Raw genomic sequence first — 23,329 nt, forward strand, 5'->3', positions numbered from 1 at the left:
CAGCACCCAGCGAGGGACCCACCGCTGAGCCATGGGACCCACCGCTGAGCCGTGCCGCCTGCCGCTGGGAAGATGGTCCAGCCGCTCCCTCGTCAGGGCAGCAGCAGATTGCAATTAGCTGATTGCTCCGCTCCTTCAGCTGCAACTCGGGGAGCCCTGAGGATGGGGGTCTGCCGCAGGGTGCTGGGTGCTCTCCCCCCGGCTCCAGCCCCAGTTTTGGATGCCGTTTTCCCCAGGGGAGGCTGGGGTGGAAGCAAAGAGGCTGGGGCTGCCCCTCTCCAAGTACAAGGGTATTTATTTCATCGGTACAAGAGAGAGACAGCACCTTCTGTGTGTTGGGCTCTTCCCGGTTACTGGTTTGTACATTCAGATAGCTGCGGCCGGCTCGGCCGGGGCGAGGAAGGGGAGCGGGTCCCGCTCGGGCCCCCCAGCGCCGGGAGGGGCGGCTGCTGGCAGAGGGGACCCCCCCTCCGCCCTTGTGCCCGCGAGCGCCCGAGCCCCGGGGCCCCGTGCGAGCGTGTCTGAGTGCTGAGGTTGGCTGTGTGCTCCTCCGTGCAGTCTGTGCGGGGCTGCACTCCCCCCCGCCTTCCTCCCTGCCCTCCTCCTCCTCCTCCCCTGCCCGCGGCGGGGGCCGGGACCCCCGGCCCTCATTTCCTCGTGTGCAGCGTGTCCTGGAACTTGGTGCTGGTGTAGCGAAGGTGGAAACCCTTCTTGTTGATGGTGTCGTCCGAGTGGAAGTGGATCATCACCGAATCTCCGGCTGAGTAGACCTCCTCCGGGGGCTGCCGGGGCGAGGGAGAGGGGTGCTCAGGACCACGGGCATCCCCGGGATGCGCGAGCGTGGCAAGGGAGGGGGATTTGCGATGAGGAGGGGGCAAAACTGTTGCACCCCCATGTACAACCCCAATTCCCCCCAGGGATTTCTCTGCACCGGCTTGGCGCGGCTTCGCCCATCGCCTCGGCAGCCTCGCACCTCTCCCCCTCCCAGCCCCATCGCTCCCCCCATCCCCAGCTCACCCCGGACCCGCAGAAGCGGCCGAGGCGCGGGGCCGTCCCGTCGTAGCCATCGAAGAGCTCCATGTAGTCGTAGCCGCAGTCGGCTTCCTCCTCGATCTCAAAGGTCTGGAAGATGAGCTCCACGCCGTAGCCCTCCTCGGCCATGATCACCCACTCGCAGTCCGAGCCCCCCGGGTAGTTGTTATCCCCAAATTGCGCATGTGAATACAAGTCCTTGGTCTTCACCTCGGCGCGTACCTGGCCCCCGCACACTGCGGGAGAAGCCGACAGCGGGAGGGGGGGTTAGGAGGGTCCACGGTCTCCCCCTACCCCGCAACCAGGAGGTTTCCCCAGCCCCACGGTGGTACCTGTGGTGTGGGTGGCCTCAAAGCCCTTCTTCTGGACGGAGTTATCAGAGACGAACTTGAGGAACATCTTGTTGCCGGAGGAGACGAGGGGCTCGGGCTCTTTGGCTCCGCAGAAGCGGCCGAGCGCCGGGGCTTTGGCATCCTTGCCGTCGTAGATCTCCAGGTGGTCGTAGGCGCATTCCTGCTGCGCCTCCACGTCCAGCTCCGAGAAGGTCTGCGGAGGTGACGGCCGAGCCACCGGCGCTCAGCGAGGCTCAGCGGAGGGGACCCCCGGTGCTGCCCACCCCCCGTGGTCCCCCCCATCCCTACCAGCTTGACGCGGTGCCCAGGCGTGGTGGTGATGGCCCAGGTGCACTCCTTCTTGCTGGGGTATTTATCGGGCCAGTTGGGGCTGGTGATGGTCCCCGAGATCGATGTCACCTTATGGTCACAGCCGGCTGCGGAGACAGCGGGGGGTCACGGGTGCAAGGGTGGGGGGGTCCTGCCGGGGATGCGGGGGGGTTTTGGGGCGCGGACCCACCTTCCTTGCAGTCGTGCTTGTTGTCGTGCAGCACGAAGCCGCTGCGGCACTGGCACTCGTAGCTGCCGAAGGAGTTGAGGCACTCGTGCTGGCAGCCCCCGTTGTTCTTGGAGCACTCGTCCTTGTCTGCCGAGAGAGCAGAGGGACCGCGGCTGAGCGGGGTGGAAAAGCCCGGCGGCCGGCATCCCGGCGCAGCATCCCGGCACAGCACAGCCCTGCCTGGTGTGTGCTGGTCCCCAGCCCCACGCCGCTGCCCTCCGGGGAGCGACCAGCCAAGCAAGCGCCTACGGCCAGCAGCAAGCAGATCCGCCGTCCCTTGCCCGAGCCGGGGCAGCCCCCGCGGGTGGACGGGATGGGTCCTCCTCTCCCTGGGCTCACCCATGGGCACAACCATTACCTGCTTACAGTACGGACGGGGAAGGCAGAAAAACACACAGTGACAACCAAAGATGCACAAGAAAGACCAGGACGCGGGAGTCCCTCTTTACTCATCGATAGGGAAATGTCACAGACACAGTAAAAATCGAGGAGAAAAAAAAAAAACAAAAACAAGGTCAGCTGGTCAATGACAAAAACAACAGGGATGGGGCGAGGGGGATGCTTAAAACCAAAAACAAAAAAAAAAATTAAAAAAAAATTAAAAATAAGGTCAACAACCAGTTCTGTCAAGCAAGGGGCTGCCGGGGCCGGTGGCACGGCTCAGCTCGGCTCGGCCCCGGCGTGCTCCCGCGCGGTGCCCGGGGCCGTGGCGTTCCTGAGAAAGATGGAGAGGACGGCGTGGCTCAGGAGGGGCCCCGCAGCCGCTTCTGCAGGCGAAACTTCAGGCCGGGCGGGCGAGATTTCGGGGGCTGCAGCTGCTGCTTCTTCTCTGCAAAGAGAGAGGGAGAAAAGCGGGGAGCGATGGGGGAGCGGGGGGCGGCGGGGGGCGGCGGGGGCAGCGGGGCATGCAGAGCGGCAGCCGGGGAAGCAGGCAGCGGAGGGGACCCCCGCCAGCCCCTCGTGCAGCCGGGGCTCGGCGGCGAGCGGCTCGGCGGGGAGGAAGAGGAGGAGGAGGAGGTGGCGTGGCTGGTTCCGGGAGGATGAGGATGGGCGTTGGGTGGGTTCCTGGGGGTGTCCGGGTTGGGGAGGTGTGGGAATGGTGGCGGAGGGGTTTGGGCTTGCCTGGAGCAAGGCATCCTCCCAGGCTGGCTGTACTTACCTCCCAGCGCCCACCACCTGCCCGAGGTCCCTATCGCCGGCGTCCCAGGGCTCGCCAACCCCCCAGACCCCCAGCTTTGGGGCCGGGGCAGGGTGCTCCATGGCCCGCCGCCCCTCCTTGCTCCCCCTCCCCATGGGGCGATGGTTTGGGGAGCGGGCAGCAGTGGGGTGAAGCCAGCAGCAAGCGGGCACCAGCCACCCGAGCATCCCTCTCCGTGCCAAGCTTTCCCTGTGCCCTGGCTGGCGTGGGAAAGGGGCGATGCCGGAGTAGAGCATCCCTCCTGGAGCCATCGGCAGCAGCGAGGGGGGTCCTGCCCCAGCCCCCCAGCCCCTCGGGGCAGCCCCAAGCCCCGCGGCCACCTCTCAACCGGAGGCTATAACCTGATGTCTCCCAGGTCTGAGAGAGGAAGCGAGGCGGAAAGGCTCGTTTGGGGATGGGAAGGGGCTTCAGCTGGGCCAGGTGGGCTCAGAGCAGCTCCAGCACCGGGGGAGCGTGCGTGGCATCGCCCCGCCGGCAGGACGGAGGGAGCCTGGGCGGGCGAGACAAGAGCAGAGAGAATTGGCAGAGGAAAGAAGCCCGCCAGGTCGGTGTCTTTAGCAATCCTTTATTCTAACCAGCTTGCTCGCCGCGACCCGGCATTGCTGTGCGCTCACCGTTATCCCGGCGTGCATCCGATGGCTCCGGGCTGCTCACCGCCCCGCAGCCCCCACCTGCATCTATCACCCCGCTACGGACCCCCCGTGCACCGGGGCTCGGCGGAGAGCCGGGGGGACGTACCTGGGTGCCGACACCGTGGTGAATTCCCGGGCGAACGCATCCTTACGCGCGAGCCGACGGAGCCGGCTGCTGCCTCCTGTCGCCCTGGCCCGCGAGGAGGAGGAGGAGGAGGAAGAGGAAGAGGAAGGGGCCACGTCTTCGCCAGGGGAAAATGGGTGCCCGGGCGGCCAGGCTGCCCGCGGCACCGAGGGGCAGGGCTCGGCGGCTGGCTGTGTCCAGAGCAGCGGGGAAGGAGCGCAGAGACCCTCCGCGGCTAAAAAGGAGCCGCTTGGGAGATGCTTTGCCCAAGGCTGGCCGGGAGCGACCCCGCGGGGGGGACCGGAGGAGGGACCCTGGTGTGGCCGAGTCCTCCAGCGTGGTCCTGCTGCCGGGAAAGCCCGAGACCTGAGCGGAGAGAGGTGGACGAGAGGGTTTGGTGGTCTGGGATAGGGGCAGCACCCATGGGATGGCCACGTATCCCAGTGGGAGGAGGAGGAGGGCAAAGGGGAGAGGGAAGGAGCCCGAAGCGCGGCGAGGGGAGACTCACCCGGCTGCCCCGCGGTCCCGCTGCCGCTCGGCCGCTGGGCTTTCCCGAGGTCTCGCTTTGCTGGAGGGCACCGGCTCCTGACGGCTGGGCCCCGCTGGGCCACCTTACTTGCCTTGGTTTTAATTAAAAAAATAAAGCAAAGATACTCTACCCCCAGCCCGCGGGTCTCTGCCGCTCCGGCCAGCTGCCGGGCTGCCTCGGGGAACCCTGAGGGCTCCTGGGGATGCCGGCTCCCACGGCTCTCCGCAGCCAAGCGGCCACGCTGCCCCTCAAAAACAGCCTCGATGGGGCCAAAAAGCAGCGGGAGGTGCAAGGCATCGGTGGTCCGGTCCAGCCCAGCCTGTCCAGGAGGTGCCGTCGGTCGCTCGCGGCCGGGCTGATGTCCAGGGCACCACGCCGAGGGGGACCCTCTCTCGCACGAGGGTCCCGGCGGCAGCCCCCAGCCCCGGGGACCAGCCCCGGGTGATGCCTGGCTGCGGTCGGCGCTGCGTTTCGCTCCACGTCCCCATCCCTACGCCCTCCCCCAGACCCAGCCGAAGGTGACACCATCTCCTGGCGGGGTGGCCCAGGAGAGGAGAGAGGACCACAGAACAGACAGGGATAAGCAGGTAATGGTTTTTCGGGAGGAGGGACCACTCTGGAGACCTGAGCCATGGTAGTGGCCGGATGCTGATATCCCCCCTGCCCCGGCGCTGGCCGGGGTGCGGAGCGCCCTGCCCGGGAAGCGGAGGAAGCCCGTGGCCGTGCAGCGTAGCGGGGTGGTGCAGGGCAGCAGGCAGCGGAGCGGGGCATGGCTGCCCTCCCCGCAGCAGCGCTGCCCGAGGGGTGCAGCGCCCGGCCCGCCGTGGGGCTGGCGAGGGGGAGATGCTCCCTCCCGGCCAGTGCTGGTCCCTCCAGGCCTGAGCACATCCCTGTCCCCAGCTCATTTCCCTCTGCCTCTGCGGATGCAGCTGGAGCCCAGCACCCACTGGCCATTTGGAGACCTCCGGGAGCACCCCAGCATCTTAAGTAGGACCCAAATGCCCCCCAAAAATGGGGAAAAGCCTTGAAAGGCAGCAAAACATGCTGCCAGCTGGGCTGCCGGAGGCTGGGGGGGTTCAGACCCTGTGGGGCAGAGACCCAAGGATCACCCTGCCGCCAGGCTGGGACCGGGGGCTGCACCCCTGGCGCGGGCAAGAGCAGGCGTTAGCGGCGGTTTGGGGGCGCGGGGAGGATCAGCTCGGCGAGGGAGGGCGAGGGATGCCCGTGCCGGGGCCGGGCAGCTCTACCTGAGAAGAAATGGGCTTTGAAGCCTTTTTTGGAGACGGTGTTGTCGGATTTGAACTCGATCCTCATGTTGTTGTACTGGGAGGTGATGACGTCCGGCTTCTCGGCGCCGCAGAACTTGCCGTGCAGCTTGGAGTCGGCAGTCAGCCCGCTGCGCACCTCCACGAAGTCGTATTTGCAGACCTGCGGGGTGCAAGGCAAGGGGGGGGGGGGACACGGGGCTGGTGGCACGGCTGTGCCAGCCTGCAAGCCACCGGCAGCGTTGGGGGACAGGCACGATGGAGAGGGGCCGCTCCCCGGCTGACTCACATCATTGCCCTCCGTCTCGAAGAAGTCGAACTGCAGGGAGATGCGGTACTGGGTGGGGGCCACCAGCTGCCAGATGCAGTTCTTGTTGGGGGGGTACTCCTTGGGCCACCCCGGGCTGGTGATGGAGCCGTTGAGCTTGGTGAGGAAACCTCCGCAGGCAGCTGCAGGGTGGGAGGCACCCAGTGCCCGTCACGTCCCCGGGCTCCCTGGGCTTAGGGATGCCGCACGGGGCGGGTGGGGGGCGGCGGGGGGCACTCACCCTCGCAGCGGCGCTTGTCGGAGGCCAGCTCGTAGCCAGGGTCGCAGGCGCATTTGTAGCTGCCCAGGGTGTTGACGCAGCGCTGCTCGCAGCCGCCGTTATTGGGACGCGAGCACTCGTCCACCTCTGGGCAGGGGCAGCGGGGCTGAGCGGGCAGGCAGGGCTGCCAGCCCCCCCGGTGTCCCCCCCGGCGCGTCTCCTACCTTTGAAGAAGTTGACGGCGAAGCCCGCCTTGTTGATGGAGCCGTCGGAGACGAATTTCATCCAGAGCTTGTTGGAGGTGCTCTTGATGTCGTCCGGCTTGTCGTAGCCGCAGTAGCGCCCGATGAGGCTGCTCGACTCGCTGCTGCCGTCCCGGATCTCCAGGTAGTCGTAGGCGCAGCTATCGTGCCGCTCAATCTGTGGGAGGGTGGGTGTTAGCAGGGGGGGACGCCGTCTTGGCCCCAGCATCCCCAAACCCTGCCTGCCCCTTTCCTTACACCCGCGCTCCCAGACCCACGCACCAGCCAAGGTCTGCTGCATGGGGAAACTGAGGCACGGAGGCAGGGGGATGCGGGCAGCCAGGCAAGGCAGCAACAGCCCCGCTGCAGCCCCAAGCCTGTCTCATGGGGTGCATTGGGTCGGGGAGATGCTGCTGGGGAGGGGAGGGACCGGCACGGCGGGGGGGGATGCTCGCCCACCTCAAAGGACTGGAAGGTCAAGCCCACGTGGAAGCCCTCGGAGACGGTGATCTTCCAGACACACACCTTGCTGGGCCGGTAGTCATCGGGGTAGTTGGGGGACTGGATGTGCCCGTTGTCCTTCTTCACGTCCCCCCCGCAGATGGCTGGAAGGGAGGAGAAGCTGCCTGAGCCCCCCCTTGCCCCGCCGCCGGCCCCGCACCCCCTCCCTGCCCGTCCCTACCTTCGTAGACGGCGAAGAAGCCTTTGCCTACCCAGTTGCTGCTGCTCCGAAACTCGACCCAGAGGCGGCTGTCGGTGGAGATGATGGGCTCGGGCAGCTTGTTCCCGCAGAACCTGCCTGGGGACGAAGGTGTGCTGGGCTGCCGCTGGCCAGGCACCCTCCTCTCCCTCGCCACCACGTCCCGGTCCCCCCTGCGCCCCCCGCCAGCATCCTAAAGGGAAAGCGCTGCTTCTCCCCCTGCTTCCCTCCGGCTTTTCTGGCTGTTTCACAGAAACTGGTTATTTCAGAGTGCAGGGTCAACTGGGACTTGGGGAACATCCAGTTCATGGGGATGGGACCGAGATACTGGTGTCTCCCTGGGGAGAGATGTGCTGGCCAGCTGGGTCAGCCAGACTGGTTTCACTGGTGTGGGCCAGCAAACTGGGAGCCCTATTCACCCCAATAACCCCTCTGGGGCCAGCCCCCCACCCCAAGGGCTTTGGCACATCGCGGTCAGGCAGGGATACAGGCAGAGGGGAGCCCCTCGCCCCGCTGCCTGCACCCGGGGCAGGAGGTGAGGGCAGCGGGCAGGCAGCGGGGCAGGCAGTGCCGGCCAGCCAGGCTAAGAGCTCCCGGTTGGTTACCTCGCAGCGTGGCCTTTCTCCAGAACCCGTCTCTCACCTCCACGTAGTCGTACCAACACAGCCGGCTTCGGTAGAGGTCCAGGGTGGTGAAGTTCAGGATGATCTAAGGTTGAGGGGGGAAAGAGCGTGGGGTGAGCCCCCCCCATGCCCCGCGGGGTCTCCATCTGCCGGAGCGCGGTGCTCAGCGGCGCCGGGTGCCAGCGGTCCAGATGGCACCCGGACCTGCTTCGTGGTGATGCCTGGCAGCATCCCGAACCACAGCGAGGCACCGGGCCGGTGGGGGGGGGGATGCTGGGATTAGGGCTACCCTGAAAAAAGGGTAGAAGATGGGACAAGGGGGGAGAGGAGGGCTGGGAGAAGATGGGGTGACTTTGGTGCCGCGCCGGCGGCCGGTACCTTCTCTCCGGGGGTGACGGAGATCCTCCAGACGCAGTGCATGTGGGCAGAGTATCCATTGGGGAACTCAGGGGAGGAGAAGTTGCCCTGGCTGTCCTGGAGCGTCTCCCCGCAGGCTGCGAAGGGGGAAAAGCGGGGGTCAGACCCCCGGGAAGCCCCCCGGCATCGGGACTGGCAGCATTAGATTCAGACCAGCCACTGCCCCCAGCCCCTTGCGCCCTTTTACCACCCACATTCCTGGCCCCGAGGACAGCTCTGCAAAAAAACCACCACCACTGCCTTGCTGCAGCAACCCCAAAAAGCCCCAAACCACACTGAAGCGGCTGGTGATGCTCCTGGCTCCCCGGTACCCCCTCGTAAGCACCGTGCCCCCCGCCCGGCCACCGAGCCCCAGGGACAGGAGCCGTCCCACGGCCCCCCCGTGCCCTGCGACGCCACGGGGGCCCGGCTCGCCGCCCGGGCTCCGGGCAAGTTTATGCGGCCACGGCTGGATCCGGCCCAGCGCTGCCATCTGGAAGCCACATGATGCCGCGGCCACGGCACACGGCGCTTCGCTCCGGCTGTCGCGGGGCCAAGGCAGCCGCCCCCCACCTCCCGCTCGGGGGGAGGCTGCGAGATGAAAGGTGAAACGTTAAAAAAAGGCGGCTTGAAACCTGGGCTCGCTGCCTTTTTTCCCTCCTTGCTTTACAGTGGAAACAAAAGGAAGGGAAAGCCAGGCTGCAGAGGGGCGTTTTGAGGGGGGCTTTTTTCCCTCCCCCTCCAAACTAATCACTTTTCCGGCTCACACTCACAGCCCCGCTCCCCTGCAGCCCCCGAACACGGCACGGCCGGCTGCCGGGGCCCCTCACAAAGCCGTCCCTCTTCCAGGCTGCTAATTAGTTGCTGGAATTAAGCAGGAGCGCGCTGGAGCCAAACTCCTTGCAGATGTTGCTGGTACAGTCCTGGAGCACGTGCCTGCAGCCGGGAGACTCGTGCCAACCTCCCCAGCGCCCGGAGCAATGCCACTGCTCGTGGGCCACGGCCCTCAGCGCCATTTGAGATGCCAACATGTGCGCCGGTCGTGCTGAGCATCCCTGGCTCTGCACCAGCCCCGAGGAGAACCGTGGTCTGCGATGGGACCGTGCTCTCCCATCCTGCTGGTAACAGCCCTGCGTAACGCCCGGCCATGCCTCATCCAAAACCCTCCTGCTGTTGGGGTGGCTCGGAGGATGCTCTTGGAGGATGGTCTCCGAGGATGCTTTGCTCTCGGAGGATGCTCTGCTGTCAGGGGATACTCTCCAGGGATGCTCTGCTCTTCCAGGATGCCCTTGGAGGATGCTTTTTGGGGGATGCTCTTGGAGGGATGCTCTTTTCTCAGAGGAGAGGGCAACTGAGGATGCCCTTGCTCACACGGGCAGAGCCTCGTGGCTCATCGCAGTCTTCCATTTACCTTCTGCTCACAAACACCCCAGAAAAGTGCCATGGATGGAGAAAGGCAACTTGCGTGCTCCTTGCAGGGGGTTTGATGGCGAGGAGGACCCCAAAGAGCGTTTTTTTCACTGGAAACAGGGGATCCAGCCAGGGTGATGCTTCTTTTGTTGAGTCTCGGGGTGAAAGCAGAGCCGTTCCCCGGGAGATACAGCCTTGTGCACGCTCACCCCAGGCTGATCAGCCCGGCGGCCGCTCCAGCCCCCGGCAGTGACACATGGCCGCGGCCCGGGGCCCGGCAGAGCCGTCCCGGCAGCACTCACCCGGGCAGCGGTAGAGCTTGCGAGCCTGGGCGATGTCCCCTTTGCTCAGACGCGTCCGCTGGCCGATGGCAGGCCGGACCCCGTTCACATCGTACTTGGGCAGGATGGTGTCGAGGAAGATGCCCCTGGGGCGAGAGCAGGGAGAGGCTGAGCAGCGTCTGGAAAGCACCGGGTCTGCGGCTGCTCCTCGCTGCCGGGGGAAGGATGCTAAAAACAGCCTGGCTAATTAAAGCCTGCAGGCCGGTGAGTCAGCGGGGACGTGTCCCCAGCGGAGGTGACCGCGGGGACAGCACCATCCCTGCCGTGGAAAGGGATGCCGTGGGGCTTCATCCTGCCTCGGCATGCTGCGGCATGGCTCCGCCAGAGCTGCGAGCCTTGCACCAAGTGCACTAACCCCGTGCAGAGCTGCTAACATGCCATCATCCTCCGGGGCTGGGGACCCCATGCCACCGTCCCCAGGGCTGCGGGGAGGATGGGGACACGCGGGTGAGCCACCCCGGCCGCGTACCTGGAGAAGGTGTTCCTGGCGTAGTGCATGATGCTGTCGAAATCGTACGTCTCGCCCAGCGACTCCACCTCCTCCGGCTCCATCTTCAAGAAGTTGTACTCCTGCCCTGCAAGAGGCAGGCAGGATGGGGACAATGTCAGTGGGGAATGCGGCTTCAGCAGCACCCCATGGCAGGGAGGAGGAGGAGGAGGAGGAGGAGGAGGGAGGCCGGCCCCTACCTGGCTGGATATTCTCCCGAATGATGGAGACATGGTCATCCCGGTCAGGACGCGTGTGCTCATGCCAAAACCCGATGACGTGGCCCAGCTCGTGCACCACGATGCCAAATTTGTCGCAGTTTTTGCCGATGGAGATGGCTTGGGGTCCCCCTCCTCGGCGGCCCACATAGGAACAGCACCTGGGGGGGAGGTGGGTGGCACCGGCTGAGCCCTGGCTCTCCGGGGGGATGCCCCTGTGGTGTGGGCATCCCGGTGCTTCCCTGGTTAAAGACATGAGTCAGGCCAGGAGCATCAGCCCCCCTGGTCCTGCTCGGCATGGAGCATCTGGGAAGCATCCCTGCTGCCTCGGCTGGCAGCCGCCCTGCCCATGCGGGGAGCTCGAGCTGTGCCTCCAACATCAGCTCCTGCCCCCGGGCTGCCTGGCATGGCGTGGCACGGCGTGGCACGGCGTGGCACAGCATGGCAAGGCACGGCACGGCACGGCACCCCAGGGTGCTGCTCCCACGGGTGCCCGTCCCCCCAGTCCTGCACCGTGGATGGACTCTCGCCCATGCCCGGCAGCTTGGCTGGTCCAACCCTGCGTGCCAGACCCAGGCTCAGGGCTTGCATTGGCGCAGGGGCGCGGACTGGCACCCCCTGCCATCGTGCACAGCCCGTTCCAGGGGAAAGCCTCCTCCTAACCACCATCTGCTTGGCTGGGGCTGTGCCCTGACGCGTGAAGACGCTGAGCTCTTCCAAACCCCTGTTTCTTTTGGCGTCAGCCCTGCTGCAAGCCCGGGCGGGTGCCGTGCCACCGACCTCAGCCCCCGGCCCACGGTGGCAAGTGCCACAGGTTGGCAACTCTGGGACCTCCTGTTCCCCAATCACCCACGGGGATCAGAGCCCAGGGATGGGTTCCCTTCGTGCCCCAGCCCTCCACAAAACCGAGCGGGTCTGGACCAGCTGCTTAGCACCATGCACACCCCGATGTGGGCATTCCGGCGCCAAGGCACATCAGCCAAGCGTCCTAATTAGCACTCCCACAAGCTGCCACGCTCCCTCTTTGCAATGCAAGAGCCGAGGGGCAGGGTGGTCCCCGTGCGTGCCTGGGACCCCTGCCACGTACCCGCAGGGGCGGTAGGTGAAGACGATGTAGCTGTCCTCGTCGTTGCGCTCCAGGAAGGTGACGCAGGTGTGCTTCTCCCAGTGCCGCATCGCCTGCCGGAAGATGGCTCGCTGGCTGCCTGCGGGAGGGGGCGGCGGGGGCCGTCAGCCCGGCATGGGGAAACTGAGGCACGTCAGGGATGGAGCAACCCCCCCCGGCTCGCCTGCACTCACCGCTGAAGTTGCCGCTGATCACATAGGGGATGACCCCGTCCGGCCACACTCTTTCTGGCCGGGACGTGGCAGCACGGCGGCTCCGTGCCCGCTGCCGGCCCCGGCTGCGTGGTTGGTGGCCCGGCCGTGGGCTTGCGCTGGTGGCATTGCTGCCTGCGGGGAATGAGGTGGTGAGTGCGGGCAGCCTCCGGGGACGGAGGCATCCCGGAGGGCCGGGACCACGGTGGTACCTGAGGAGTTGGTGGGCAGGCGTGTGATGGTGTGGCGTGCCAGGTCCACCACCCGGTCCACCTGGAAGAGCTGCAGGTCCTCCTCGTCCAGGGCGATGTCTCCCAGGAAGGCAGCTGGGGGGGGTGGGGGGAGAAGGTGTGAGCCCCCCATGCCTATGCTGGGGGACCCCAAACCCCATCGGGGCTGGGGTCCCCGTGCCCAGCCTCTCCCCAGCCCCTCCGCACCTGGCAAGGCCCTGAAGAGGAAGGCAAGCCCTTCCTCCCCCTCCCTCTTTCCTTCAACTGGGGGCTGGGAGGGAAAGCGAGCGTGGTGCCGGCCGGGCTCCCCCTGCTCCCCAGCCCGCTGCTGTGTTGGCTCTCCCAGCAGCTGGAGCCAGCCCCGCACTGACATCTGGTTTGCATAAAGCCCGGTCCATCACTTTTTAGGGTTTCTGTTATTATTTGTGTTGCAAAACTGCTTTCTTTTCACTTTGCAAAACCCAGCGCTGGGCTCGGGACTCCCTTCTTGCTTGGCTCCTGACCCCCAGCCCAGTGCAAGCTCCAACAGCCCCGGGATGCTCCAACGACCTCCGAGTCATCTGCCACCGCGAAGCAAAGCCATATGGCCCGGGAAGCTCCCGCTGTGCCCAGTGCCCGCAGGAACGGAGCCGGCCGAGGGGCGTCCGTCTGTCCGTCCGTCTGCCGGGCCCATGAGCCCCTCCAGCACCGCTCTGCCACGGCTCCCGCGGGGCTGGAGGCGCAGAGATGCTTCAGCATTATGGGGCTGGAGGACATAACCCTGCACAGCCCTTCCTCCTCCTCTTCCTCCTCCTCTTCCTCCTGCCCTGCTCTCTGCCCTCCCGCGCACCACGGCCTCGCTGTGAGTCAACGCTGCAGGATGCGGCTCCCGGCTTCGGCACTTGGCCGGCGCTGAGCCCCGGGGACCCGGCTTTTGCGGAAACGCCGTGGCCCAAGCGCAAGGGCTGGCTGAGGTCATGCCGCGCCGCTGCGCCAGCACCGGCACAGAGGCTCTGGATGCGGCCGGCGTGGGGTGGAGCTGGGTTTCTCGAAGGGTTTGTGGGCACCTGGGGTGAAGGGGTGGCCCCGGGCACCCACCGTCCTCACCAGCCCCTGGGGAAGGGCAGGGAAATGGCAGCGGTGGGGAGTGGGGTGGCTGGACCAGCTCAGGGGCTGCTGGAGAGCAGCGCCAAGTTCGTGCTCCAAGCAATTAGCAAGTGGATCCCAAAAGAGCCACTAATTACAAAAGCAAGACAGGACAATTAGGATAATCCTGACAAGTCCAAAACAACCAGCACGGGGCGAGAGGACCAGCCCAGGCACCCCAGCCTGACCGGACCCTGCGCCTTTGCATGGCGCCGAGCCCAAACCCCTCTCCAGCAGTGGCGTGGAGCATTTTGCGGTGAAAGAGCCGCATTTCAGGGCTGTCCCCAGCACCGGCCAGCCGGTGGGCGCATCCCAGCCGAGGAAGCCCCAGGGTGGAGAGCAGACCCGCGGCAAAGCCAAGGGAAGAGCAAACAAGCTGGGGCCGGCACCTCCCCTGGCACCGACCTGCCGCTGGCACGGCCAGGCTGCAATTTGAGGGCAGAGCAGAGGCAGGAGCCGGCTCTGGCCTCCCCGCACCCTTCCCGGGGCCGGGAGAGACGTGTCCGAACGGGCAGCGCGGGGGAGGACCAGGGCCAGGGAGAAGGACGAGCGTCCCGTGCCAAGAGCTGCATGGAAAGACAAGGGAAAGTAAGCTCGCTTACAGCCGAGCAAGCGCCGGCAGAGCCAAGTGATATAGAAACCATATGTGAGGGATTTGGGATACGTGAGAGAGCCGGGCAGGCGAGCGTGGGGACGTGGGGCTGGTTTCCCAGGCGGTGCAAGGCAGCTCGGCTCCCCCAAAAATCCCCAGCGCCGGGGGAAGGCGGCTCGCTGCTCTTGGAGGGGAGACGGGAGCCGTGAGGCGGCGGCAAGGGGGTGTCCCGGCAGCGATCCCTGTAAGGACATGCTGGGGACAAGCCCAAAGCGTTGGATTGAGAAACTTCCACGTTGGTTTGGGCTCTGGTTGTGGCCTCCTCCCACTCACTCCCTGTGCACCCCGGCCCCGGTGACACATGGGGTGGTTTGGGGGGGGTCTCTGCTCACCAAAATCCCCCAGATGCTGTTAACCTCCCCGAGGGGCTTCGTCGGAGATGCTGCCATGCTCCTGCCACTTGTCCCTTCCCGGTTTGTGCCGCAGCAGCTCGCCAAGCAAGCACCCTCCCTCCAAGGTGGGGGGGACCCCCTGCAAGTGAAGGGGACCTCCCGCAAGCGGGGGGCTCACGGGGCGAAGGCGCTGTGCCGGGGGCAGGAGAGGTGCCAGCTCGCTGCCGCGGGTGACGAGGAGCTGCCGAGGCTCGGCGGAGCCCAAGTCAGAGCAGGGGGAAACGCACTGGGCTGCAGCAGGGAGATGTCAGCCTGGCTTCATGCTCAACTGGGAGCAGACAGCACCCACCGAGGTGTCGCACCTCTCAGCACCCATGCCCTGCAACCTGCACCCTTGCCCCGCCGGGGCACGGTGCCACTCGGGTGTCCAAGAGAGCCCAGGCCACGGGGCACAGCTCCCCAGCCATCCCAGTGCCCCCGCACCGTTCCCAGCCCGGGAGGCCGTGGGCTGTGCCGCAGGGGCTGCCCTCTGCTCACCCCAGCGCTGGCCGTCGAGGCACCGGGGGCAAGGTCCGACCCGCGGCAGTGCCAGCGGGGACGATGCGGTGCCAGCAGGACACAGAGGGCAGGCACCGGCCACGGGGGCATGATGGCCCCATCCTCGTCCCCATCTGCCAGAGAGGAACGGGGACAGGAGCGGGGAAGGGGAGAGGGGGAGCGTCCAGGCGCTGGCCATGCACATCCCTCCCACCACCCAGAAAACAACCCAGCTGTTTGGGACCTGCCGGCAAGGATCCCACCAAGCTCTTCCTCACCCAGAAGCCAGGAGATAACTCAGCCCTCTGCTGTTGTTTGACTTTTTGTGCTATGTGTTTTCTTTTGGGTTCTTGGAACGGTGACGTAACCCCCGGGGCTGAAGCTTTAGACAAACAAGGTTTTTCATTCGGACCCGGGCCAACCCCTGCAGCACCCTGTCCCGATGCTACAGGCATCTCCTGCCCACGCACGGCTCGGTGGCTGTCCCTGCGGGGACCCTCTGTCCCCACTGCCATGGCACGCTAGGGATGCAGGAGCTGCTCAGCATCCTTTCTACTCCCGGGCAAGGCAAGCAGCGGAGGGGCGTACCCGTGGGCCTGACCTCTCCGGCATCACTGGGATTTCAGGATGAGCCTGACCTCGGACTCCACCGGAACCGCGTCGCAGGAAAAAAAAAAAAATAACCCGGGGGAAGAGGCTGGAGCGCGAACGTGATGTTCTGGTGAGCAGGCAAAAGCAAATAGAGCGGTGGGGAAGCCTTGGCAGGGGAGGGCGGCAGATAAACAGGACGAGATCATGTTCTAGGTCAGTCTGGGGCAAATCAGTCTCCATGCGTGGCGCCGGACGGGAAGGACCCTCGTCCCTGCGCGGCTCCCGCCGGCCCTCAAAGTGGCACCGGGGCTGGACAGGCTCCCGTGGCTCTGGCAGGACGGGCAGCATCCCCTGCCTGGGAGCAAAGGCTCAGCCCAGCCTTCCCTCGCCAGCTTAGCAGCTCCAGCCCAGCCGCTGCGAGTCCTCATGCGATGCTGAGCCATGAGCATCGCTCCCGGTGTGAATCCGGGAGCAGAGGGGAGGGTTCGGAGCATGCGAGGAGGCAGGGAGCGAGCCGCTCTGCCCCGGCCAGAGACGGAGGCATCGCTGGGGCGGGATGGAGGAGAGCGGTTTAATAGGTGCATCCCGGCCTCGGCCGAGCTGCTGGGTCGTAAAGCCGTGGAGTCACCGGGGCAGCATCCCACTGGCTCGGCAGAGCCGTTAAATATGTGAGGAATGCTCCTCGCGCCGCCTCCTCGCCCCCGCACGCCAGCCCAGCTGCACCCGCTGCGAGCTCCGCTCACGGCAAAACACGCCGGGGCCAAGGCGAGAAGAGCGGGCACCCCACTCAGCCGGGGCTGGGGGGTCCCCACCTTGGCCTTGGGGGTCTGCCCTGCCCAGAGAGCCCTGGGGCGGAGGCGTGGGTGCAAAGGCGGAGGGATGCAGAGCATCCCAGGGGCCATCGCGGCGAGGGGAGCTGCCCCCTGCTGCTGCTGCCTCCTGCCGAGGTCCCCCCCAGGTGCCAGGTCTCCCCCTGCTCCCCGCAGCCTGCCAGCGGCCGGTGGCCCCGCAGAGACCCCGAGGACAGCAGAGACAGGACGGAGGCATGCAGCAGGGCGAGCTGGGCCCTCTCCTCTCCCGCGGCGGCGGCACAGCCCCTCTCCCGGTGCCCCTCGCCGGCAGCCGGAGAGAGGGAGCAGCCAGCCTGTAAACGCCGGGGCAAGGAATATTTGCTTTCCCAGAGCACCTTCCGATGAGCACAGCAGGCACAAAGCAGGAATTCAAACCTCGGCGGCCAGGCTGGGAGCCAGGCCAGATCGCAGCTCCTCTGCAACCAGTAGGGAAACTGAGGCACGGGGGGACGGAGCCGGTCAGCACCAAGTGGCAACCCCCCGAAGAGCCAGTCCTGGCACAGAGCCGCTCTGCTATCGGTCACTGTCCCTGCAGGCAGCCTGCAGGCAGCTGGGCCCCCCTGCCTGCTGTTTCCTCGCTGGTGTATCCTTGTCCCAGCCGGTGCCTTTGCAAGACCCGGAGCTGTACCAGCACCGGGCACCCTCCTGCCGGCAGCGCTGCCCTCCTCTCCCCAGGGTGCGGGCAGAAAGCAGCACCCAGGCAGCCGGGGAAGACAGAGATGCTATAGTACACCGTCCAAGGCGGAGGGATGATCCCTCTCCCCAGTCCCCTTCCCATCTCCCCTGTGCATCCCTCTGCGGTGCAAGGTGCATCCTGCCCAGAGGCAGCACCCGTCTCTGCCTCCGCTTCCCTGGGCATCCACGGCCAAATCCTCTCCCCAGCCCTGGGCATCAGCGTGTGGGCTCCGAGCCCTTTGCCTGCTCCGTGCCAGGCTACGCTGCAGCATAGCGTGAAATAAGCACCGTGGAGCCTGGTCTCTAATAGACGGCCCGTGGCAGCAAACAGCTTCCAGCTAATGAACGTCCAGGGGCAGGAGGGACGGTTTGATCACTCCAGGGAAGGATTTTCCTTCTGCTCCTCTGTCGTCACAGCAAACAGAGGAAAAAGCCACCTCCGGGGCTTGGCATGGAGGATGCCAAACCTAAGGCATGTCAGAGCCCCTGGGAAGGAGCGGGAGGAGTGCTGCGGAGTCGTGTGCGGGGAACGGGCTCTCCCTGCCTCCCCTCTGCAAAGCCAGGTCGCCGAGGAAAACACAGCCCGGGCCAGCGGCATCGGTAACTTGTGAAAGGGAGAGCTGCTGGAAAGGAAAATATTTGCAAATTGCTCTGCCAAGGGGATGGGGGGGGTTTGTTGTTGCATTCCCCTGCGAGGAGGGGAGCCCAGTGGCAGCGGGGCGAGCGCGGGGACCGGAGTCCATCGGGAACGGGAGCCCAAAGGGGATGGGAACGCATCCCGACACCCGGCTTGGCACACGTGGGGGTAACCCGGGCTCTCCCGGCACGGGGTGGCCGTCCCGGCAGGACTGGACCCCGGCAGCGGCGCTGTGCCCGTCCCTGCCACTCGGTGCTGGCTCTGCCAAGGGGCATGGACTCCCAAGGGCTCCCAGACCTCTGTGCCTCTGCTCCAGGGCTCTGGCTGCAAACATATCCCCCTCCTCGTGCTTTTATTGCTCAATCCTCTCCCCACCAGCCCTCCCCACGCACCGATTAACTCCTTCCAAAGTTTGCTTGCAGCTCGCTGGCCGAGCTGTTTAAATCCTCCTGCAGCTCGAGAGAAGGGGGGATTTTCTCATCGCCTTTTGCACGTGTATGGAGGGAGGTTTGCCATGCAAAGCCCCCCTGGGTAGACGGGACAGCGGTGACCGACAGCCTTGCTGCAGCCCTTGGCCAGGTTATAAGCGCGACACGCACTCTCCGCAGCTCAGCGGGATGCAGTGGGATGCTGTTTTCTCTCCCCACCACGATGCCGGAGACCTCCGGGGACCCTCGGAAAAGCCACAGCCAACCAGGAGGGCACGTTCTCACACAGAAAACACTCCCCACAGCACAGCCACTATGAAAACTTTGGGGAAAACCACCCGTGAGCCATCCTCTCTCCTTTCCCCGTATCCCTCCCAGCTGCTTTGTTCTCCCCAGGTCCGGCCGCGGCTCCCCGAGGCCGCCCCATCCCGCCGGCCATGTGTTTCCCAGCCCCGGCACGGCAGCGGATAAAGCCTCAGGAAACGCCGTCTCCCCCCTCGCCACGACCCGCTGGCGTGAATCAGCAGCCGGAGGGTTTCCCAGGAGCCGGGAGGGGAGGGCAGCGACAGCGGACGGGCGAGTGAGCCCCCCGGCCTCGCCATCGCACACCCGGCCCCCGCCGGAGCACGCCGCTGCGCCGAACGGGTGATTACACAAAGATAAAGCAGATCCCGGGATCGGCCTGAGATTTCCAAGGTCTCTGTGCCGTCCCGAGCCCCAAACTGCAGGCCTCCCGCCGGCCCCGGCTCCGCGGGTGGATTTTTACCCTGCATGAATAAGTGACATATAACGGCTGGAAAATATTTTTGGGCAGCTTGACAAGTGTGACTGCAACCAGTAGCCTCCTCTGACTACGCCTGGAAAGTGTAATCTAGGTGAAACCCAGGCAGCCGGAGCCAGAGCGCTTCCAGGCACGGCTGGGAAGCTCGTACGCCCAGGGTGGGGGGCTCCGGCCCCCAGCCCCATCCACGCACGCGATGCCCCCCGCGCCGCCCCGGCCCACGGCTCTGCCATCACCCCACGGGCAGGAGATGCTGAGCCCCCCACGGAGGGATGGGAGAGCAGATTCCCCCGGAGCACCCACCCTGGGGGGCTGCGTGAGCCCCGCGGAGCTGCGCACCCCCGTGTCCCCCTCCCCACGAGCGGGCACAGCAGGGCAACAGCACAACCGTGGGTGGCAGAAGCACGGCAGCCCCCCGCTTTAGCCAGGCACCCCAAAGGTGGCCATGGAGCTGCACACAGGGTGGGTTGCATCCATCCCCGGGCGCTGGGGGTACCCAGGGGCTCTCGCCTCCCGTGGCCGAATTGCTCAGCAACCCCCACGGGTCCCCTGCGATGAGCCAAGAGCAAATCCTCAGGCTCGACATGTTTGGTTAGCACTCGTGCAAGCTCTGCAAACACAGCGAGCCCCGTTCGAGCTGCTCCCCCAGTGCAGTGGGGGGCGGTGGGAGCGATGCTGGCTGCCTTTCCCGGCCGGAGACGTGACCAGGATCCGACCCAGCGGCTGCCTCCTCACCGCCGGGCACCGAGACCTGGATATCCTGCTGACCGGGTGAAGGGAAACTGGGGCCACGGCTAATTCCTCCCACCCTGGCCGCCCGGGGGCTGGTCCAAGGGCCGGATCTCCCAGCGGTCCTGTTTTGGCATCCCTGGAAGAGACGCGGCGGCGGCACGGGCGGCTCTTCCCCTGCCGCGGCGGGGATGGCCCGTTGGCACCGGTGCAGACGGGTGGCATCACCGGGGTGGCCAGCGAGCCGCGGGCAGCCGTCCTGCCCGGGCGGGCGGCCTCAGGATACCTCTGGCATGAGTTGGGTAGAGGAACCCAAATTCCTCTCCCGGCCTCGCCGGGAGCCGCTGCAGCGGCGAGGCCTCGGTGCTCAGCTGTTTCCGGCACTGCCTGAAGCCTGGGGAGGGGGGACGGACTCGCCACCCCAAAACAAAAACAAGCCCCCTCATGGGTCAGGGGGATGCCATGGGGGGGTCCGGACACCGAGCAGCCCCCGCTGCTGGACCTCGCCATCCTGGTCCTGCAAAGCCCAACCGGGGGTAAATCCCCAGCTCGTGCGGTGCGTGGCAGGGCCTGATCCCGCCCCCCCCGGGCCCCCGGGGAAGAGCTGCTGTAATTAAATTAGTCACATAAGGATCTCGTAAAGGCAGGCGGGGTAAGGCGGGGGGGAGCAGCCGCCTCACCGGCCCCAGGAGGCGATGGGGGTCTCGGGGCGTGCGGGAGCGGGGCGAGGAGGGGCCCCTTGGCCACTGGCAAAGCCACCCCTAATTAGTTTGGCTCATCAGCGGGCGAAGCCCCGGCTCTCCCGTGCAGCTGGATGAAGCGGGAGCGAAGCGGAGGCTCCAGCCGGCTCTGCCCGGACAGTTTTGCAAGCCTAGCTGTTTCAGCCCGGGAGGGCAGGAAGGGAAGGATTTTTGGCCAGAAAAAGCCCTCATGTAGACAGAGTTATATCAACAGACGCCTTCCAGTGCAGACAATGCCATTAAAGAGAAACGTGATCCTCCAGCCAGGACCCGCCAGACCCAAGCCCTCCCCGCCGCGCTCAGCCCTGGGTGTCCCTCCCGTGCCTCAGTTTCCCCCCCCCCCAGCGCGTCCTTCCATCCCCTTTATTTTGCTTTGGGAGATGGGGCCCGTCTCCCCGCAGCACCTATCCTGCTCCCAGCCCTTCCAAAAATCTGTAAAACAGCTCAGCAACCCCCTGACCCAGCAGAGAGGGACCCCGGCCCGGGGCAAACACCTCCCGGGCTGAGCCTGGCCCGGGTGTCCCGGGACGGCTGCAGCCCGGCCGGCCCCGGGGGGGACAAGCTTTCTTTGGCTGTGGTTTGGGAAAGAAGGAGAAAGCCACGGGGCAGAGAGCGTGGGTCTGGGGTGGGATGGGGTGGGATGGGTCCGGCTCTGGGGTGGGTTGGGGGGTGGGATGGGCTGGGGGCTGCCCGCTGCCTTTGACAGCTGCCGGTGCGGCCAAGGCTGGGGAGAGAAAACGGGGCGCCGGGCCAGCCCCCCCGCCGCCCCCCCCCGGCCTCTCCCCACCCTAAGTACAACCAGATGCATCCCCGAGCGGGGCCGGCCGCTGCCCCCCCCCGGGCCCGGCAGCGGGGAGCCCCCGGCAGCGGGGACCCCCCGGCCCCGGGTGCAGCCCGGGGTGGGGGAGCCAACTTTCCCCGGGCAGAGCCCCGAAGTGCGGGGCACACTCACTCACACTCACTCACACTCACTCACACTCACTCACACTCACACCAGCCCCCCCCCCCCCGCTCTCCCCTTTGTCTGCCCGCCCGCCCCCCGCCGCCGCGCATCCCCCCGGTCCTACCGGCTTTGCAGGGGTCCTTGTAGTCCAGGGGCTCCGCGTCCTCCTCCTCCTCCTCCTCCAGCACGTAGGAGTAGTCGGGAAAGTGCATGGCCCGGGCCAGGAGCAGGCAGAGGAGCAGCCCGCAGCTCCGCAGCCCGGCCATGGCTCCGCGGGCAGCGGGCGGGCAGGGGAGGCGGGCGGCTTTTTTTTTTTTTTTTCCCCTCTCTTCCCCTCTTTCCTTCCCTTCTTCGCTCCCCCCTTTTTTTTTTCTCCCCTCCTCTCTCTCTCTCTTCTCTTTTTTTTTTTTTTTTTTTTTAGGGAAATGAGATCTGGCGGGGGCGGGTTCAAGCGCGGAGCTCGGCCCCTGCAGCCCCGGGCGCAGGGCTGGGAGCGGGGCCAGCGCCGGGGGGGGGGCGGCGGGGCCGCGCTGCTGCCGGGGTCCCGGCCCGCAGCCCCCGCTCCTGCCCCCCCGCAGCCTCCGGCCCGCAGCCCCCGGACCCGGTCCTGCACCCCCTCGTCCCTGTCGTGGCCCCCTCGTCCTGTCCCGCACCCTTCGGTCTCGTCCTGTATCCCCCAGCACCGATCCTGCCCCCCTCCGCCCCATCCCGTATCTCCCAGCACTGATCCTGCCCACCCCAACCCCATCCCGTATCCCCCAGCACCGACCCTGCCCCCTCCGCCCCATCCCGTATCCCCCAGCACCGACCCTGCCCCCCTCCGCCCCATCCCATATCCCCCAGCACCGATCCTGCCCGCCCCAACCCCATCCCGTATCCCCCAGCCCTGCTTCTGCAGCCCCTCCTGAGCACCCCAGCCCCCAGTCCTGCACCCCGCAACCTCTGCTCCTGCACCCCGTGGCTGCAGTCCTGCACCCTGCAGCCCCCAGTCCACCGTCCTACACCCCCTCCTGCACCCCCATGTCCTGGTCTTGTACCCCACATCCCCAGCCCCCCTCCTGCATTCCCCACATTTCCCAGCCCCGCACCCCATACCTCCTGGTCCCGGACCCTCAGTCCTACACCCCTGGTCCTGCACCCCATGTCCTGCACCCCACATCCCACATTCTCCCAAGCCTCACAGGAGGAGGAGGAGGAGGCAGCATCCCCAGTCCACACACCCTTCCCAAACACCGGTGAGCTCCAGGCCCCGGAGCAGGCGTTGAGAAGCTCCCCGCACCCTGCAAACCCCCAGGGAAGCATCACCAGAGCCTGCATCCTCCCAGGGGTGCTCAGCCCAGCTGGGTGCAGCCAGGAGCATGGGGCCAGTGCTCTGCCTGCCTTCCCTCCCTGACCCCAAAGGCAGCCCTGCACCCAGAGGCACCCAGACCGTGTGGGTGAGCACCCTGGCAGGGTGGGCAAGCACCCCAGGAGCTGGGCTAGCACCCCAGGGAGGACAGGTGAGCACCCCTGGAGTGGGCTGAGCACCCCAGGGTGGCCGGAGGGTGCCCAGAGAGTAAGGTAGGGAAGAGGCAGCCGGCAGCCCTTGTTGGGCCTCGTGGCCGCGTGTGCAAGCGTGTGTGCACGCGTGTGCACGCGTGTGCGCCGAGGTCTGTGAGTGACACCTGCCGTCAAAGCTCTGCCACTTCAGCAGGGACCCGTCACGGCGAGGTCCCCACGGGCCACCCAGCTCCGCAGCGGGCCATGCCCGGGCACCCGGGCACCCAGGGGCGGGTGGGTGCCGTGCCGGGGAGGCGATGGGCATGGGGCAGGAGGTGCTCCGAGGGATGCCACCCCGCTCACTGCCCTCTGCCCCCTCCCCGCTGCCCACCCTGGGGAGCTGGTGCAGGCGTCGGGGCGGCTGTGCCCCCCCAGGCCAGGCTGCGGGTACCCCCAACCCAGGGAGGGAAGCGGGGTCTGGCCGCCCGCTCGCCACTAGATAGAGCTCCGAGTTCAGCCTTGCTTTGCCCAGGCAGGGGGGGGTCCTTCTGCCTTGCCCCCTTGTCCCCGTGCGTGTCCCTTGTCCCCTGGCAGTGGCCCTCCTGCGTGTCCCAGCCCCGAGGTGCCGCAGCAGGGACAAGGAGCTGAGCGGGGCCCCCTCCGGCTC

At 66.6% G+C, this 23,329-nt stretch overlaps 1 protein-coding gene across 1 annotated transcript; it reads right to left on the minus strand.

The window, feature by feature from the left end:
- Window positions 1-641: 641 nt before the first annotated feature.
- LOC309603130 (bone morphogenetic protein 1-like) lies at window positions 642-21,510 on the minus strand. The gene is made up of 20 exons (XM_082337581.1): window positions 21,308-21,510; window positions 12,145-12,258; window positions 11,911-12,067; window positions 11,703-11,816; window positions 10,598-10,776; window positions 10,380-10,485; window positions 9,872-9,996; window positions 8,142-8,257; window positions 7,746-7,848; window positions 7,123-7,239; window positions 6,900-7,045; window positions 6,423-6,618; window positions 6,220-6,345; window positions 5,961-6,121; window positions 5,654-5,834; window positions 1,885-2,010; window positions 1,674-1,801; window positions 1,365-1,578; window positions 1,018-1,268; window positions 642-782 (listed from the first exon to the last, which is right to left on the minus strand). The coding sequence occupies exons 1-20, from the start codon at window positions 21,447-21,449 to the stop codon at window positions 648-650; spliced, it is 2,937 nt and encodes a 978-aa protein (XP_082193707.1). The 5' UTR covers window positions 21,450-21,510; the 3' UTR covers window positions 642-647.
- Window positions 21,511-23,329: the final 1,819 nt, after the last annotated feature.

The sequence above is a fragment of the Platalea leucorodia genome (genome assembly GCF_965183815.1).
Source record: "Platalea leucorodia genome assembly, chromosome: Z".
In the NCBI taxonomy this organism is placed as follows: Eukaryota; Metazoa; Chordata; class Aves; order Pelecaniformes; family Threskiornithidae; genus Platalea; species Platalea leucorodia.

Excerpts from the sequence above, each read along its gene's own strand:
- LOC309603130 (XM_082337581.1), bottom strand. The coding sequence starts at position 21,449 with ATGGCCGGGCTGCGGAGCTGCGGGCTGCTCCTCTGCCTGCTCCTGGCC. Across the intron at positions 10,777-11,702 it reads TTCACCTACCGCCCCTGCGG|GTGCTGTTCCTATGTGGGCC; the intron begins GTACGTGGCAGG and ends CCTCCCCCCCAG. Across the intron at positions 8,258-9,871 it reads CAAGCTCTACCGCTGCCCGG|CCTGCGGGGAGACGCTCCAG; the intron begins GTGAGTGCTGCC and ends CCCCCTTCGCAG.